Source organism: Trachemys scripta, chromosome 1 (assembly GCF_013100865.1).
Source record: "Trachemys scripta elegans isolate TJP31775 chromosome 1, CAS_Tse_1.0, whole genome shotgun sequence".
Classification (NCBI taxonomy): domain Eukaryota; kingdom Metazoa; phylum Chordata; order Testudines; family Emydidae; genus Trachemys; species Trachemys scripta.
This window is the reverse complement of record NC_048298.1, coordinates 140,127,157-140,140,640: the sequence shown is the minus strand read 5'-3', so window position 1 is coordinate 140,140,640 and position 13,484 is coordinate 140,127,157. Positions and strand designations below refer to the sequence as shown.

The 13,484-nt window shown below is 40.5% G+C and overlaps 1 protein-coding gene across 9 annotated transcripts in view; it reads right to left on the bottom strand.

Moving 5' to 3' along the window:
- KPNA1 (karyopherin subunit alpha 1) overlaps positions 1–13,484 on the bottom strand; it is a 145,777-nt gene that overhangs the window by 93,406 nt on the left and 38,887 nt on the right. For all 9 annotated transcript variants that reach the window (XR_004647882.1, XR_004647883.1, XM_034787719.1 and 6 more), the window contains one exon: positions 5,394–5,525. Coding sequence is in view for 7 of the 9 variants with exons in the window: in XM_034787719.1 (XP_034643610.1) it covers positions 5,394–5,525 (132 nt within the window). In the remaining 2 variants the exon portion in view is untranslated. The remainder of the gene's footprint in view (positions 1–5,393; positions 5,526–13,484) is intronic.

Sequence of the window (13,484 nt, the reverse complement as noted above, 5' to 3'; positions counted from 1 at the left end):
TCAGCAAACCTATATTTCTTGAATGGTTCTTATTCCCAAACTGGGTCTCTTTTATGGCCTGCTGCCATTATAAGTTTTCCCTTCTAGTGAGAGAATAGTATGGTAGATCTGAAATCAATGAAGGCTACACTCAGAAAGATCTCAAGACTTCTGGAATATGCTGCTCAAACATTTTCACTTTTGTTTCTACTGCCTGTCCCTCCCTTCTCACATTTATCTCCAGACTTCTTCTCCTTGTCCAGATCTATTCCGCCCACAACAATCTTCTATTCATTGAACTTTTTGAAACTTTGCACTTTTAGAGAGAGGTAAGGGATTGACTCTGTGTACACAAATTGCAGAGGGACAATAGGGTTGAGGTCTGTTATCTCTCACCTCTATATATTATTTATTTATTTAAAAACATTTTTGCTGTTAACAAGCATGTTATCTCTGGAGACACAAATCCACAGTTTGAGAACTGCAAAATTAAGCATCTCTGATGTTCTCTTCTAAACTGAGCACTTCTACCCATTGGATAGATAGAAAGATTAACCTAAATAATCTCTACAGAAGCCCCTGGAACCCCATAAGATTGGGTCCCTATTCCATGAACTATTGGAACTCATTTACAAAACTTTTTTTAAACATTACATGAATATATTCTCATACTATAGAATTAGAATTTATAATCCCTATTCCATAATGAGATATCTTTGAGCTATAATGTGTCTTAGTTTTTCCCTCAAAAAGCATTTATCAAAAAAATCCAATTTTTTTTTTTTTTTTGGTAGTATGTCATCTCTGTTCAGAACATTGAATCGAGCAAAACTCAAACTTCTGAAAACCAGGAAATGCACAGTTAAGATTGCCTATGCAAACTTAACACTGCCCTTTCAGCAATGCCAAAATAAGCGCTCTTAACATATATGCCTTTACTCTGCCTACCCCATAGTTGCTGAATTATTGTTTTAGTTTAAAAAAACAATTTAAATGTCTGTCTGGTGATGTTCTTCTCCTAACACAGCATGGCAAGAAAATTATCTAAATATTAATGATTAGCGAATTGGAGATAGTTCACCTCCCAGTGACTTCATAACTATCTGCTTCAATTACCTTTTGTAAATGAAATAACCAAACAATGATTCATTTTCTGGTATAGCTGTAAAACTAATCTGAAAAGTTTCCAAAATAAATCACTTTAAAAATGTATAGTATGTACCGTCTAAAAATGAAACCTACATCTACTTCTGAGTTGTGAAGAATATGTATTAAGGTTATAACAACCAACAAGCATGCACTTCTATGTAGAAATCCATGATTAAATCAAGTCTTCCTGACTAGTGATTTAAATCATGATTTAAATCAAATACACCCTGGTGTCCATGCAGCAGTTTTTTGTAAGGCAGCTGACTTGGTACCACACAGCATTCTGATTAAAAAACTAGAAGAATACAAAGTCAGTGTGGATGAAAACTAGCTAACTGATAGGTTTCAAAGTGTAACTGTAACTGGGAAATCATCTAGAAGCACATGTGCTTTTTAGTGGGGTCGCTCAGAGATCGGCTCTTCATTCTACACTATTTAACAGTCAATGATTTGGAAGAGTGATGCTGTAGCCAAAAAGGCAAATACAATGCTTGGATGGATAAATAGGTGAATCTTGAGTAGAAAGATTGTATTACTTCTGTATTTGGCACTAGTGCAGCTGTTACTGGAATATGGTGTCCAGTTTTTGGTTGGTAGTTTCCTTAGTGTGTGTGTGGGGGTGGTTGTTTAGGGGTTGTTGTTGTTTAAGTAAACTGAACCCCACCACCACCACCACCAAAAGTTCCACTATGCTGAAACAATGATTTCTGCACAGGTCATCAGCAGGGTTAGGACCTTTAGACCCACAGCACAGATCGGTATCATTTGAGCTAACAGAATAAGTGGTAACACTAGTAGGCTGTTCTCACCAGCCACAAGAGACGGATATGAGAGGCTTTACCAAAGGGTCTCACAGATACCGGCTAACAACATAATATAACATAAGCTCCATCCCCTGTCGTTCAGTTCCAGAATGGAAAGAGGTAAATAGTGGTGTCCCCCAGGGATCTGTACTGGGACCTGTGCTGTTCAACATACTCATAAATGATCTGGAAAAAGGGGTAAATAGTGAGGTGGCAAAGTTTGCAAATGATGTAAAATTTCTCAAGATAGTTAAATCCAAAGCAGGCTGTGAAGAGTTACAAAGGGATTTCACAAAACTGGGTGACTGAACAACAAAATGGTAAATGAAATTCAATGTTGATAAATGCAAAATAATGCACATTGGAAAACATAATCCCAACTGTACATACAAAGTGATGGGGCCTGAATTAGCTATTACCACTCAAAAAAAGAGATGTTGCCGTCATTGTGGATAATTCTCTGAAAACATCCATTCAATGTGCAGTGGCATTCAAAAAAAAAAAAACAAAAACCAATGTTAGAACCATTAGGAAAGGGATATATAATAAGACAAAAAATATTATAATGACACTATATAAATCCATGGTACACCCACATCTTGCATACTGCATGCAGTTCTCATTACCTCATCTCAAAAAAAGATACATTAGAATTGGAAAAAGTACAAAGAAGAGGAACAAAAATGATTAAGGGTATGGAACAGCTTCCATATGAGGAGAGATTAAATAGATTGAGACTGTTCAATTTATAGAAGAGATTATTAAAGGGAATATGATAGAGGTTTATACAATTATGAACGGTGTGGAGAAAGTGAGTAGGGAAGTGTTATTTACCCCTTCATGTAACACACGAACCAGGGGTCATCCAATGAAATTAATAAGTAGCAGATTTAAATCAAACAGAAGGAAATACTTCTTTACATAACACACAGTCAATGTGTGGAACTCATTGCTTGGGGATGTTGTGAAGATCAAAACTATAACTGGATTAAATAAAGAATGAGCTAAGTTCAGGGAGGATAGGTCCATCAATGCCTATTAAGCCAAGATAGTCAGGGATGCAACCCCATGCTCTGGGTATCTCTAAGCCTCTGACTGCCAGATGCTTAGAATGGATGACAGGGGATGGATCACTCGATAATTGTCCTGTTCTGTTCATTCTCCTTGAAGTATCTGGCAATGGCCACTGTTTAAAGGCAGGATACTGGGCTAAATGGATCATTGGTCTGACCCAGTGTGGCCGTTTTTATGTTCTTATGTTCCGAGACGTGTAGAAACTCAAGAATCCTGGTTCAATTCCAAGTTCTGGATGGGTGTTTGCTCTAGTGGCTATAAATCATTTTGTCCCATACTTCTCTGCCCACACCACTTCCCCAACAACTTCTGTCACATTCTCTGCTCCCTGTACTCCCTACACTCTGCTAACTCCTGCCTGGTCCCCCTATCCTCATCTATCACCCCCACTTATCTCTCTGCATATGTATCAGAGTGATTTCTCTTCCTCCCTGGTGCTTGAGTGCCAGCTGGGGTGGCACTGAAAGCATAGGAGACGAGTAACAATTGCAGGGAAGGTCCTGCTCAGCCTACAGGTCTGGGATGTAGTACGCTAAACTGCTCTATAGGCGTGGCGAATGCTAGCGAAGATGGAATTTTGGAAAATAATGCCATTAGCCTCTAACAAACCTCTGAGTATGTGCAAACTGATTTTCAAAGGCTTACAACTTAGCCAAATCTGGGTGGATTTTCACAGGGACAACAGAAGGCACAGGCCTGACATTAGGGTGGACTCCCCATCAAATTTCCAGTCATTGCTCAAAAAACAGGAGGCACGAGAGTTTTTCAATGAAATGGTTATAAGGATTTTTAACATAACATTTTCCCTAATCTTGTTCTCTGAATCAGCTACATTGTTTTACCTGAAACTTTCCAGAATAATTCAGCTGGAGATAGCCTTCTAGCATGAAATTTTTTTAGCCCAGCTTAAGTCTGGAAAGCTGTAAGCAACTGGAAAGAGGGTCTTCTAATGGAAAGTGTTAGGCAACCTTAATTATAAGCAGTACTACCAACACCATCTATAATAAGAACAGGTCAGTTATACAAAGTGATCTGTATCACTTGACAAAATGGGCTCATTTTTTGAACATGCATTTTAATACAGACAAATGCAGTGTCATACATCTAGGAAAAACAGAAAGTAGGTGACACTTACATAATGGAGAACTGTATCCTGGTAAACTGTGGACTCTGAAAAGAACAATGGGTCATGGTGGATAATCAGCTGAACATGAGCTCCCAGTGAGATACTGTAGCTAAAAGGTTTCATTCAATTCTTGGATATAATAAGCAAAGAAATATCAAGTATAAGAAGGGAAGTGGTATCACCTCTGTATACAGCATTGGTGAGAGACCATTACTGCAATCATGTCCAGATCTCAAATCACAAAGAATTTTAAAAAATTAGAAAAGGTTCAGAAAAGGGACAAATTATTTGAGGGTGGGAAAACATACACTATAGTGAAAGAATTGGGAAAATTTGATCTATATAACTTACCCAAGAGATGGTTAAGAGGTTACTTGATCACTGTCTATAAGTTGCTACATGGGAAGATAGAAGACTTTTTAATTGAGAAGACAAAGAAATAACATCCAATGTCTGGAAGCTGAAGTTTGATCAATTTGGTCTAGAGATAAGGTGCACATTTTTAAAATAGAGTAATTAACTAATGGCACAACCTATCAAGATATGTGGTGGATTCACCATGACCTGAAGTCTTCAAATCAAGATTGGATGTCTTTCTAAAATATATGCTCTAGCTCAAACACAAGTTATGGGCTTGATGCAGAAATAACTGAGTGAAATTTTTGGCCGACGTTATGCATGAAGTCAAGCTAGATGATCATAATGGCCCTTTATAGACTTTAAATATATTAATTTAGTCTGGAGAATACTTAACTGTCATGTACAGAATAAAGATTGAATGCTGTATTATTCCATTTTAGTCTCATCCTACAAAGAGAACTACTAACTCCTTAAAGTTGTATTCTGTTTCAGAATGTTTCTCTTAAGACATGTAATAGATACACAGCAAACACTGGTTAATGTTACTCACTCCTACAGAAGAAATACAATGATCAATACTGTACATTTCTAAAGTACCGATTTAAATACAAAGCAATATAACCTCCTTGGAAGGTAGGAAAGTGTTATCCATTTTTAGAGATGACATATATTCACCCATTGACAATAGGTATATGACTGTCAAATATACCATTTTGAAAAAGTAAGAGGGGCAGTCACAACTGCATATGCTAGCAAGTTACCACATCTATCACAGAGACAGGCAATTATACAGAACTCTCTTCCCAATTCATCCCTCCCTCCAGAAACATCTGATACTCTTGCTAGGTTAGCTCCTGCTCCCTTGTCTAGGAAGACTCAAAGATATCACTGTTGTTTTTTACCTGCTCCTGTACATCTTCAAACTCTGAGCTGAGAAGCTCTATGAAGATAGGGACAGCTCCTGCTTGAATCACAATCCGAGTCTGATGGGAATTTCCAGAGGCAATGTTTGTCAGCACCCAAGCAGCTTCAAACTAGAACATAAAATACAGGGGGCAACATTCACTAGCAGCATTCAGTAGCATACACAAGTAGCAGGAAGTGTAAACATCTTCTATAAAAAAATAAACATTACAGAAAATTATCGTGTAACTAAACAAATTAACTGGGCTAAATTTGCAAACATTTTCAAGAATAGGGATGTAATTTAAAGATATTAATATGAGAGATGATTTACAGAAACAATATCAAATTTTCCATGGCATCTCAGCCACCATTTATTTTTGTTATGAAGTTCCACAGAAGCTTTTACTTTGTTCCATTCCCTTTCCTCTTTGCCAAACAGTCGTATATGCAAGAATGGAATCCTTATATATGAGTTTTCACACAGGAATAATTCTCAAAGCCTCTCAAGTCTCCCCGTCCAATGCACTGGTCAGCCATCTACCCGAACACGCACTCAGAACCAGAGATGGATAAATAGTCTGCTTGACACAAGCTTATTGATACATGGAAGAAAGGGGTGTCATTTTAGAATCTATTAGGAACGAATATTAAGATTTTCCTAACCTCTTTCCATGGTGTTTCCTTCTAATTACGACCTGATATTATTCTACAATAAGGAGTATAATATTTCTTTAGTTACCCCTGTGTTCTGTATCACTGTTAGGATTTATTAGTGCATGATGTATTTATTTAAAACACACACACACACACACACACACACACTTACACTTACTTTTAGTTAAATTAAGATCTTGAATTAACAAAATCCACATAATTATTTAAAAATTACAAATATTTTAAATAAAAACAATGTCATTATTTATTAAAATGTATGGTTTGGTAAAACATATTTTATCAGAAATGTTTACTGTGTCAATGGAAACGTCCCACCCACCACAATTTGATTTGATTCCCAAAGTCATATGAAAAGCTAAATATTGCTACAATGTGCTAGCGCATGAGTCAAAATAAGATTATCTAGAAACCAATTTACAGTACAACCAAAGAATTATAGTTGAAATGCAAAAAAGGAAACAGCATCAATAGCTGAAAAGTAAACTAGACATTATAAATTGTTCCAATTTTAACATTAGTAATGAATTTTTAAATATATAAATTATTCTTTATTCAACAATATCTCTTTAAAAGGTTAATTTGCTTGCCAATACTACTATTCATGACTTCAAGACTACATATCTATCCTGCAACAGTCACTAACCTGCACACTGGAATTAATGATTAAATCAAATATAGTAAAGGCATACTCAGAACCTTAAGGGGATAAAATCAGGGCTCAGCAAGTAAGAGGAAGGTCTGTTTTCAAACTGCAATTTTTAACTTTGTTAATAATTTGCATTTGCAACTTTTTTCAAATAAATGTTCATTATTCTGTGATGCAACAAACAGGATAGGCTGCAATGAGGCTTCTGGTATTTGTCAGACTGCAATAGATATCTTCAGTGAACTAGGAAGCAACAAGAAGAGTTCACAGAACAGGGGAGGATAATTTCTTTAAAAAGAGACAGTTACGATTAAAATTTATTTACATTCCTGTCATTTTTCTTCTCTGAAGCAGGCACCTGATGCTCCATGATCTATTATAATTGGGTTATTTTTCTTCATCTTCCAAGCACAGACTCTCCTCTTTTTTAAAAAACAAAAAGACACACACACACACACCCTCTAGCTTTACAATGTACAGCCATCAAGTGGAGCTGCTCAGAGCACTGATAGCCTCTCCAATTCCACCACCAAATGCATAAACTGAGAAGTTATATGGCCTGACTAATAAACATTATGAATGATTAAGCAATCTCCTGGCAAAGTACTTTTACTTATTCACTTATTGTAGAACAAAATTGAAAAGACTTACAGCAAAGCCAGAACCACTGGTATGAGGGAATCCCAAGATTTTCCATCTTTCTATAGAAAAGAATTTGGTAGATAGCTACATCTATTGCTAGTGTCCCAGTCTATGATTTGCCTCCAGAAGAAACAGGAATGCTCTCCCTCATACCACCCCCCTACTCCTCGCAAACAAACAAAAAATCTTAAAAAATGTAGGGGATGATAGCAATGATGAAGACCAGAGTTGGGCATGAGCATTCATGCTGGAATCTCGTGAAATAATGCTGTGTGTGCTTTAAAGCTTTGCTGAATTGGTTTTACATCTTGCAACAAAATGGCGCACTCTCCTCCCTTGATGCTGACATTTTAGTGCAGATGCATAGTCCTCTGAAGCTGTCAGGTTGATGGCATAAGAACTAGACACTCAGCAATAGCACTTCGATGAAAGCTGCTGTCAGATTCAATAAGATGGCAGGGTAGGCTGATCTGGCATGAAGGGGAAGTGGAAGCAGATGCACCTCAACCTGAATAGTTCAACTTTTTTGGTGGTCTACTGGCACATGCAGGCTGACAGTATTGGCTAGGCTGATTGTTAAGAAAAGCAATCAGCAGGTATGGTAAGAAGGCAGTCTGGATTAGACTACACTGACCTATGAGAGGCCAAACAGAAAACAAAAGATCTATTGGTACTGACAGATTAGCAGTGTGGGCTAGGTCACTTTGCTGCATATTATGAAAAATAAAAAACAGAGAAAGCAATCCTAAAATGGAGGACTAGATTAGGCCACACAGATACATCCCCCTCATCCCAGTTAGGGTGCCAGGGGAACAGAGGGTTAACTGTCATCAGCAGGCTGGCAGTATAGTCCAGACTGCTCTGCTGACTCAGTGAGTCAAAACCAATGAGAGGAGTGATTCAAATATGGAGAAATGGCAGGCTAGGCCATGCTGCATAAACCCACTTGTGAAGGAGATGTCTGGGGAACAAATATCTGTGCACATAACCCTCAGCCTTCCCTGATGTAATGGTAATTGGTACTAAATATGGGGAATGGAGCCATTCGAGTGTGGGGTTGTTTTTGTTTGTTTGTTTCTTTTAAACTGGAGGAGAGAGTTCAAGATACCAACAAGGACTAGCTAAGGCTCTTTGGCTATGTCTACACAACAAAAAAAAGACCCACGGTGGGTCTGTGCCAGCCGACTTGGGCTTGCAGGGCTTGGGCTGCGGGGCTGTTTCTTTGCTGTGTAGACTTCCGGGCTCTGGCTGGAACCTGAGCTCTGGAACCCTGCGGGATGGGAGGGTCCAAGAGCTTGGGCTCCAGCCCGAGCCCAGAATTCCAAACAGCAATGAAACAGCCCCGCAGCCCAAGTCAGCTGGCATAGGCCAGCCATGGGTTTTTCTTTACTGTGTAGACATACCCTTTCTGGGGCAACACACCTGGTTACTATGGCAGGCTGAAATCGATAGGGCATCCTGCACAGTGGTTTGCAACTCCTGGATACCATAATTCATCCCAGATTGGTTTTTTCAAAATACCAGCTCCTGCTACTTAATTTCCACTCCAAGCAACTAAAAGCTTGCCTGCTAAGTTGCTGCTGTTTGAGTCAGCCCTTGTTGCCAGGTTTCACCTTGGCGGAGGGCACTGAGTAACAAGGAGCTATTGGCTTGGAGATTCTGCAAAGCTGTCCCAAATTTCTATTCCAAACAGTTGAAAGTTTGCCTACCACATTAGTGCAGAGTGGGAGAGGCAGTGCATTATTGTACAGCTGGGCTGCAAGCAGAAGCCCCTTTGATCTTAGCTGGATCTGCTACACTGTGAACGAGGACAAAACAGGTAATGTCTGGCAGACTCCTATTCTCAAAAACCCTCTGCCAACTGGGGGCATCAAGAAGACGAAAAAAAAATTAAAATAATGGAAAAAGCTCTTGCCTGGAGACAGAGACGCATAGCGAAACCTCCTGTTTCTTCAAGTGAGGCAATCATTTATCTGAACAGCTTCTCTTGCTAGTAACTACATTGTGAAGCTAGAGGGAAGTCTTCCTGTATTTTTGGTTATTTTTCTGGGGAGGGGAGGAAGAAAAGAGCTCCTTGCTCAGAAGAGGAGGAGGAATAACTCAGGTGTAATAGGTTTCAGAGTGGTAGCCATGTTAGTTTGTATCAGCAAAAAGAATGAGGAGTACTTGTGGCACCTTAGAGACTAACAAATTTATTTGAGCATAAGCTTTCGTCGGCTAAAACCCACTTCATCAGATGCATGCAGTGGCAAATATAGTAGGAAGATAGATATAGATATACAGAGAACATGAAAAAATGGGTGTTGCCATACCAACTCTAATGAGACTAATTGATTAAGGTGGGCTATTATCATCAGGAGAAAAAAAAACTTTTGTAGTAATAATCAGGATGGCCCATTTCAAACAGTTGACAAGAAGGTGTGAGTAACAGTAGGGGGAGAATTAACATGGGGAAATAGTTTTTAGTTTGTGTAATGACTCATCTACTCCCAGTCTTTATTCAAGCCTAATTTAATGATGTCCAATTTGCAAATTAATTCAAGTTCTGCAGTTTCTCATTGGAGTCTGTTTTTGAAGTTTTGTTGTTGAATAATTGAGACTTTTAGGTCTGTAATTCAGTGACCAGGGAGGTTGAAGTGTTCTCCGACTGGTTTTTGAATGTTATAATTCTTGATGTCTGATTTGTGTCTATTTATTCTTTTGCATAGATACTATCCGGTTTGGCCAATGTACATGGCAGAGGGGCATTGCTGGCACATGATGGCATATATCACATTGGTAGATGTGCAGGTGAACGAGCCTCTGATAGCGTGGCTGATGTGATTAGGTCCTATAATAGTGTTCCCTGAATAGATATGTGGACAGAATTGGCAATGGGCTTTGTTGCAAGGATAGGTTCCTGGGTTAGTGTTTTTATTGTGTGGTTGCTGGTGAGTATTTGCTTCAGGTTGGGGGGCTGTCTTTAAGCGAGGACTGGCCTGTCTCCCAAGATCTCTGAGAGTGAGGGGTCGTTCTTCAGGCTAGGCTGTAGATCCTTGATGACAAACATCTATAAAATCGCTATCAAGCGTTCTTACAACCACAATACCCACCTGCTGAAGTGAAGAAACATTGACAGAGCCAGAAGTCACCTACTACAGGACAGGCCCAACGAAGAAAGTAACAGAACGCCACTAGCCATCACTTTCAGCCCCAAAAAAACCTCTCCAGCACATCATCAAGGATCTACAACCTATCCTGAAGGATGATCCCTCACTCTCAGATCCTGGGAGACAGGCCAGTCCTCGCTTAGCCCACAAAAGCTTATGCTCAAATAAATTTGTTAGTTAGTCTCTAAGGTGCCACAAGTACTCCTCGTTCTTTTTCCAGGTGTAACAGAGCATGAGGCACCTGATGCCCCACAGGGAAAAGAAGTATCTCTACCCTCTACAGCCCAGTTCATGGGATGTTTGACACATTTAGAGGCTTAATTTAGTTTGCATTTTGCCCTTCAATGCTCAGTATAGATTTAATCACAGGAGATGTAATTTGCACAGTAGGGGAGCCAAAATTTTGCCCAATTTAGGGCTGCACTGACAACGTGTCAGGACGTGGAGGACTGCATCTATGCATAAATGAAGCACTATTTCACCTATTCTCATCTTACATATAGAAAAGTGGTCCATGGAGATTACAAATGCCAATCTGAAGAAGTTATTCACCTTGTGCAGTAATGATGGTTCTTCGAGATGTGTGTCCCTATGGATGCTCCACTGTAGGTGTATCTGCGTCCCTGCGCTGCTGAGCGGAGAATTTTGGTAGCAGCGCCCGTTCAGCCCGTGCATGCACTGCCTCCCCCTCGTGGTCTGCCACGAGGCTAACCAGCATTGTGCAGGTGAACCCTCCTCAGTTCCATCTCTACTGCAGAGTGTATGATGAGAACTCCAAAGTAGAGGGGAGGAAGGTGAGTCATGGAGCACCCATAGGGACACACAATTCAAAGAACCATTGTTACTGCACAGGGCGAGTAACTTCTTCTCTTCTTCAAGTAATGTCCCTATGAATGCTCCACTGTAGGTGACTCCCAAGCAGTATCCTCCACTGAAGGCTTGGGCTTTGGAGTCGAGTCTGTGATGGATGACAGTACCGTGGCACTGAATCTGGTATCTGCAGCAGAGTCCCCCAGGATGTCAGTGTTCTGCAAAATGTATGTGCAGATGCTCAGGTAGCTGCTCTGCAGATTTCTGATATAGGGATACCCTTGGAGAAGGCGACAGATCTCACAGAATGTGTGCAGATTGTAAATGGGAGTGCTAAATTGCGAATCTGACAGAGTTTGATACAGTCCAAGACCCATTTAGAGAATCTTTGAGCTGAAATCGTGGGCTTCTAGACCTGTCCACGATGGAGAGAAAGAGTCTTGGAGATTTTCTAAAAACTCTTGTCCTGTTCAAATAAAAGGCTAAAACTCTCCTTACCTTGAGCATATGGAAGATGGCTTCCCTATTATCCTGGTGAGGTTTGGGATAAAAGGTTGGAAAATGAATGAGTTGGTTCACGTGAAATATGGAAGTTACTTTGGGGGTGAACTTTGGATGTGGTCTAAATGTGACTGTCAGGAAAGAATACTGGGAAGGGGGAATGCGCCATCAGGGCCGCTCTCTCTCTATCCTTCTTGCCAAGGTAATGGCGATCAGGAATGCCATCTTCATGGAAAGGTGAAGAACAAGTGGCCATGGGTTCAAAGGGCGGTCTAGTCAGTCCTTTTAATAGTAGATTGGGATCCCATCGTCGGGTAGGAAGCCTAGATTGTGGAAAGAAGTTTGATATGGCCTTGAAAAACCTCTTTATAGTTTGTGAAAAAATTGAGTACTCTTCTACCTACTGGTGGAAGGTCACTATTGCTGCTAAGTGTACTTTCAGTTAGCTAAGACAATCCTGATTTCTTGAAATTCAGCAAATAGTCTAGGACTACAGGTAGAGTGACTGTATCCAGGGTGACTCTTTTGGACTGGCATCAGATCCAGAATCTAGTCCACATCTGTAGGTAAGTACGAGAAGTAGTCACTTTCCTGTTGTGTAATATCACTTCCTGTACCTCTTCAGAGCGTGATGTTTCTATGTCCTGGTACCATGAAAGAGCCAGGCTTTGAGACATAATATCTGTAGGTTGGGATGGAGAGTACATCTCTCATTCTGGGAGAGGGAGTAAGAAGTGGTTGGTGTCATTAGTAAGAAGAGTCATTGGTGGACACAGCACCAGTTGTGCCAGCTAAGGGTACCATGACTATCTTGGCCAGGTGGAAGCAATCGGCATGATGTTTGCTTTTTCTCTTTTTATTTTCAACAAGACTTTCAGCAATGGAGGGAATGGGGGAAAGGCATAAATAAGGCCCTTCTCCTATGAGAGAAGGAGAGCATCCCCCATGGACTGCTGGCTGATGCCAGCTCTGGAGCAGTACTATGTACATTTCTTGTTCTGGTAAGTAGCAAAGAAGTCTATTATCAGTGTCCCCCGTTGTCGGAGTAAGTCATGGAGTATCACTGAGTCTATCTCCCACTCGTGGTCATGTGGGAATTTGTGGTTGAGACTGTCCACTGTTGTGTTGAGTACTCCTGGTAGGTAAGCCACTCATATTGCAACATTGTGAGAAATGCACCAGTTCCAGAGCTTTAGTGTTTCCATACAAAGAGAGGGCAACCTGGCGCCTCCTTGATGGTTTATGTAATACAGGCGAGTCTCATCTTACACGCATTTAACATGCACAAATTCAGCTTTGCACGGTCGGCAAAAGAGAAAAAAAACAATTTAAATACTGCACCTTTAGTGCGGGCTATTCCGCCCGCCATTACACTCAATGTAATTCTGACTATACACGATTTTTGCTTTACACGCTGACAGCGGAACGTAACCCCAGCGTAAGATGAAACTCGCCTGTACTTGCACGCTATATTGTCCACCAGGACTACAGCTCCATGTTTGTCACAGAGGTCACAGATTCTGTGGATTTCCGTAACTTCTGCAGCGGCCCAGATGGCCTGGGAGCCGCCCGAGCAGCTCAGGCAGCCCCTGGGCCAGTCGCACTGACTGCTGCTGGGGCACTGTTGGGCCCCCCCGCACCTCAGGCATAGGAGTTTGGGAGGG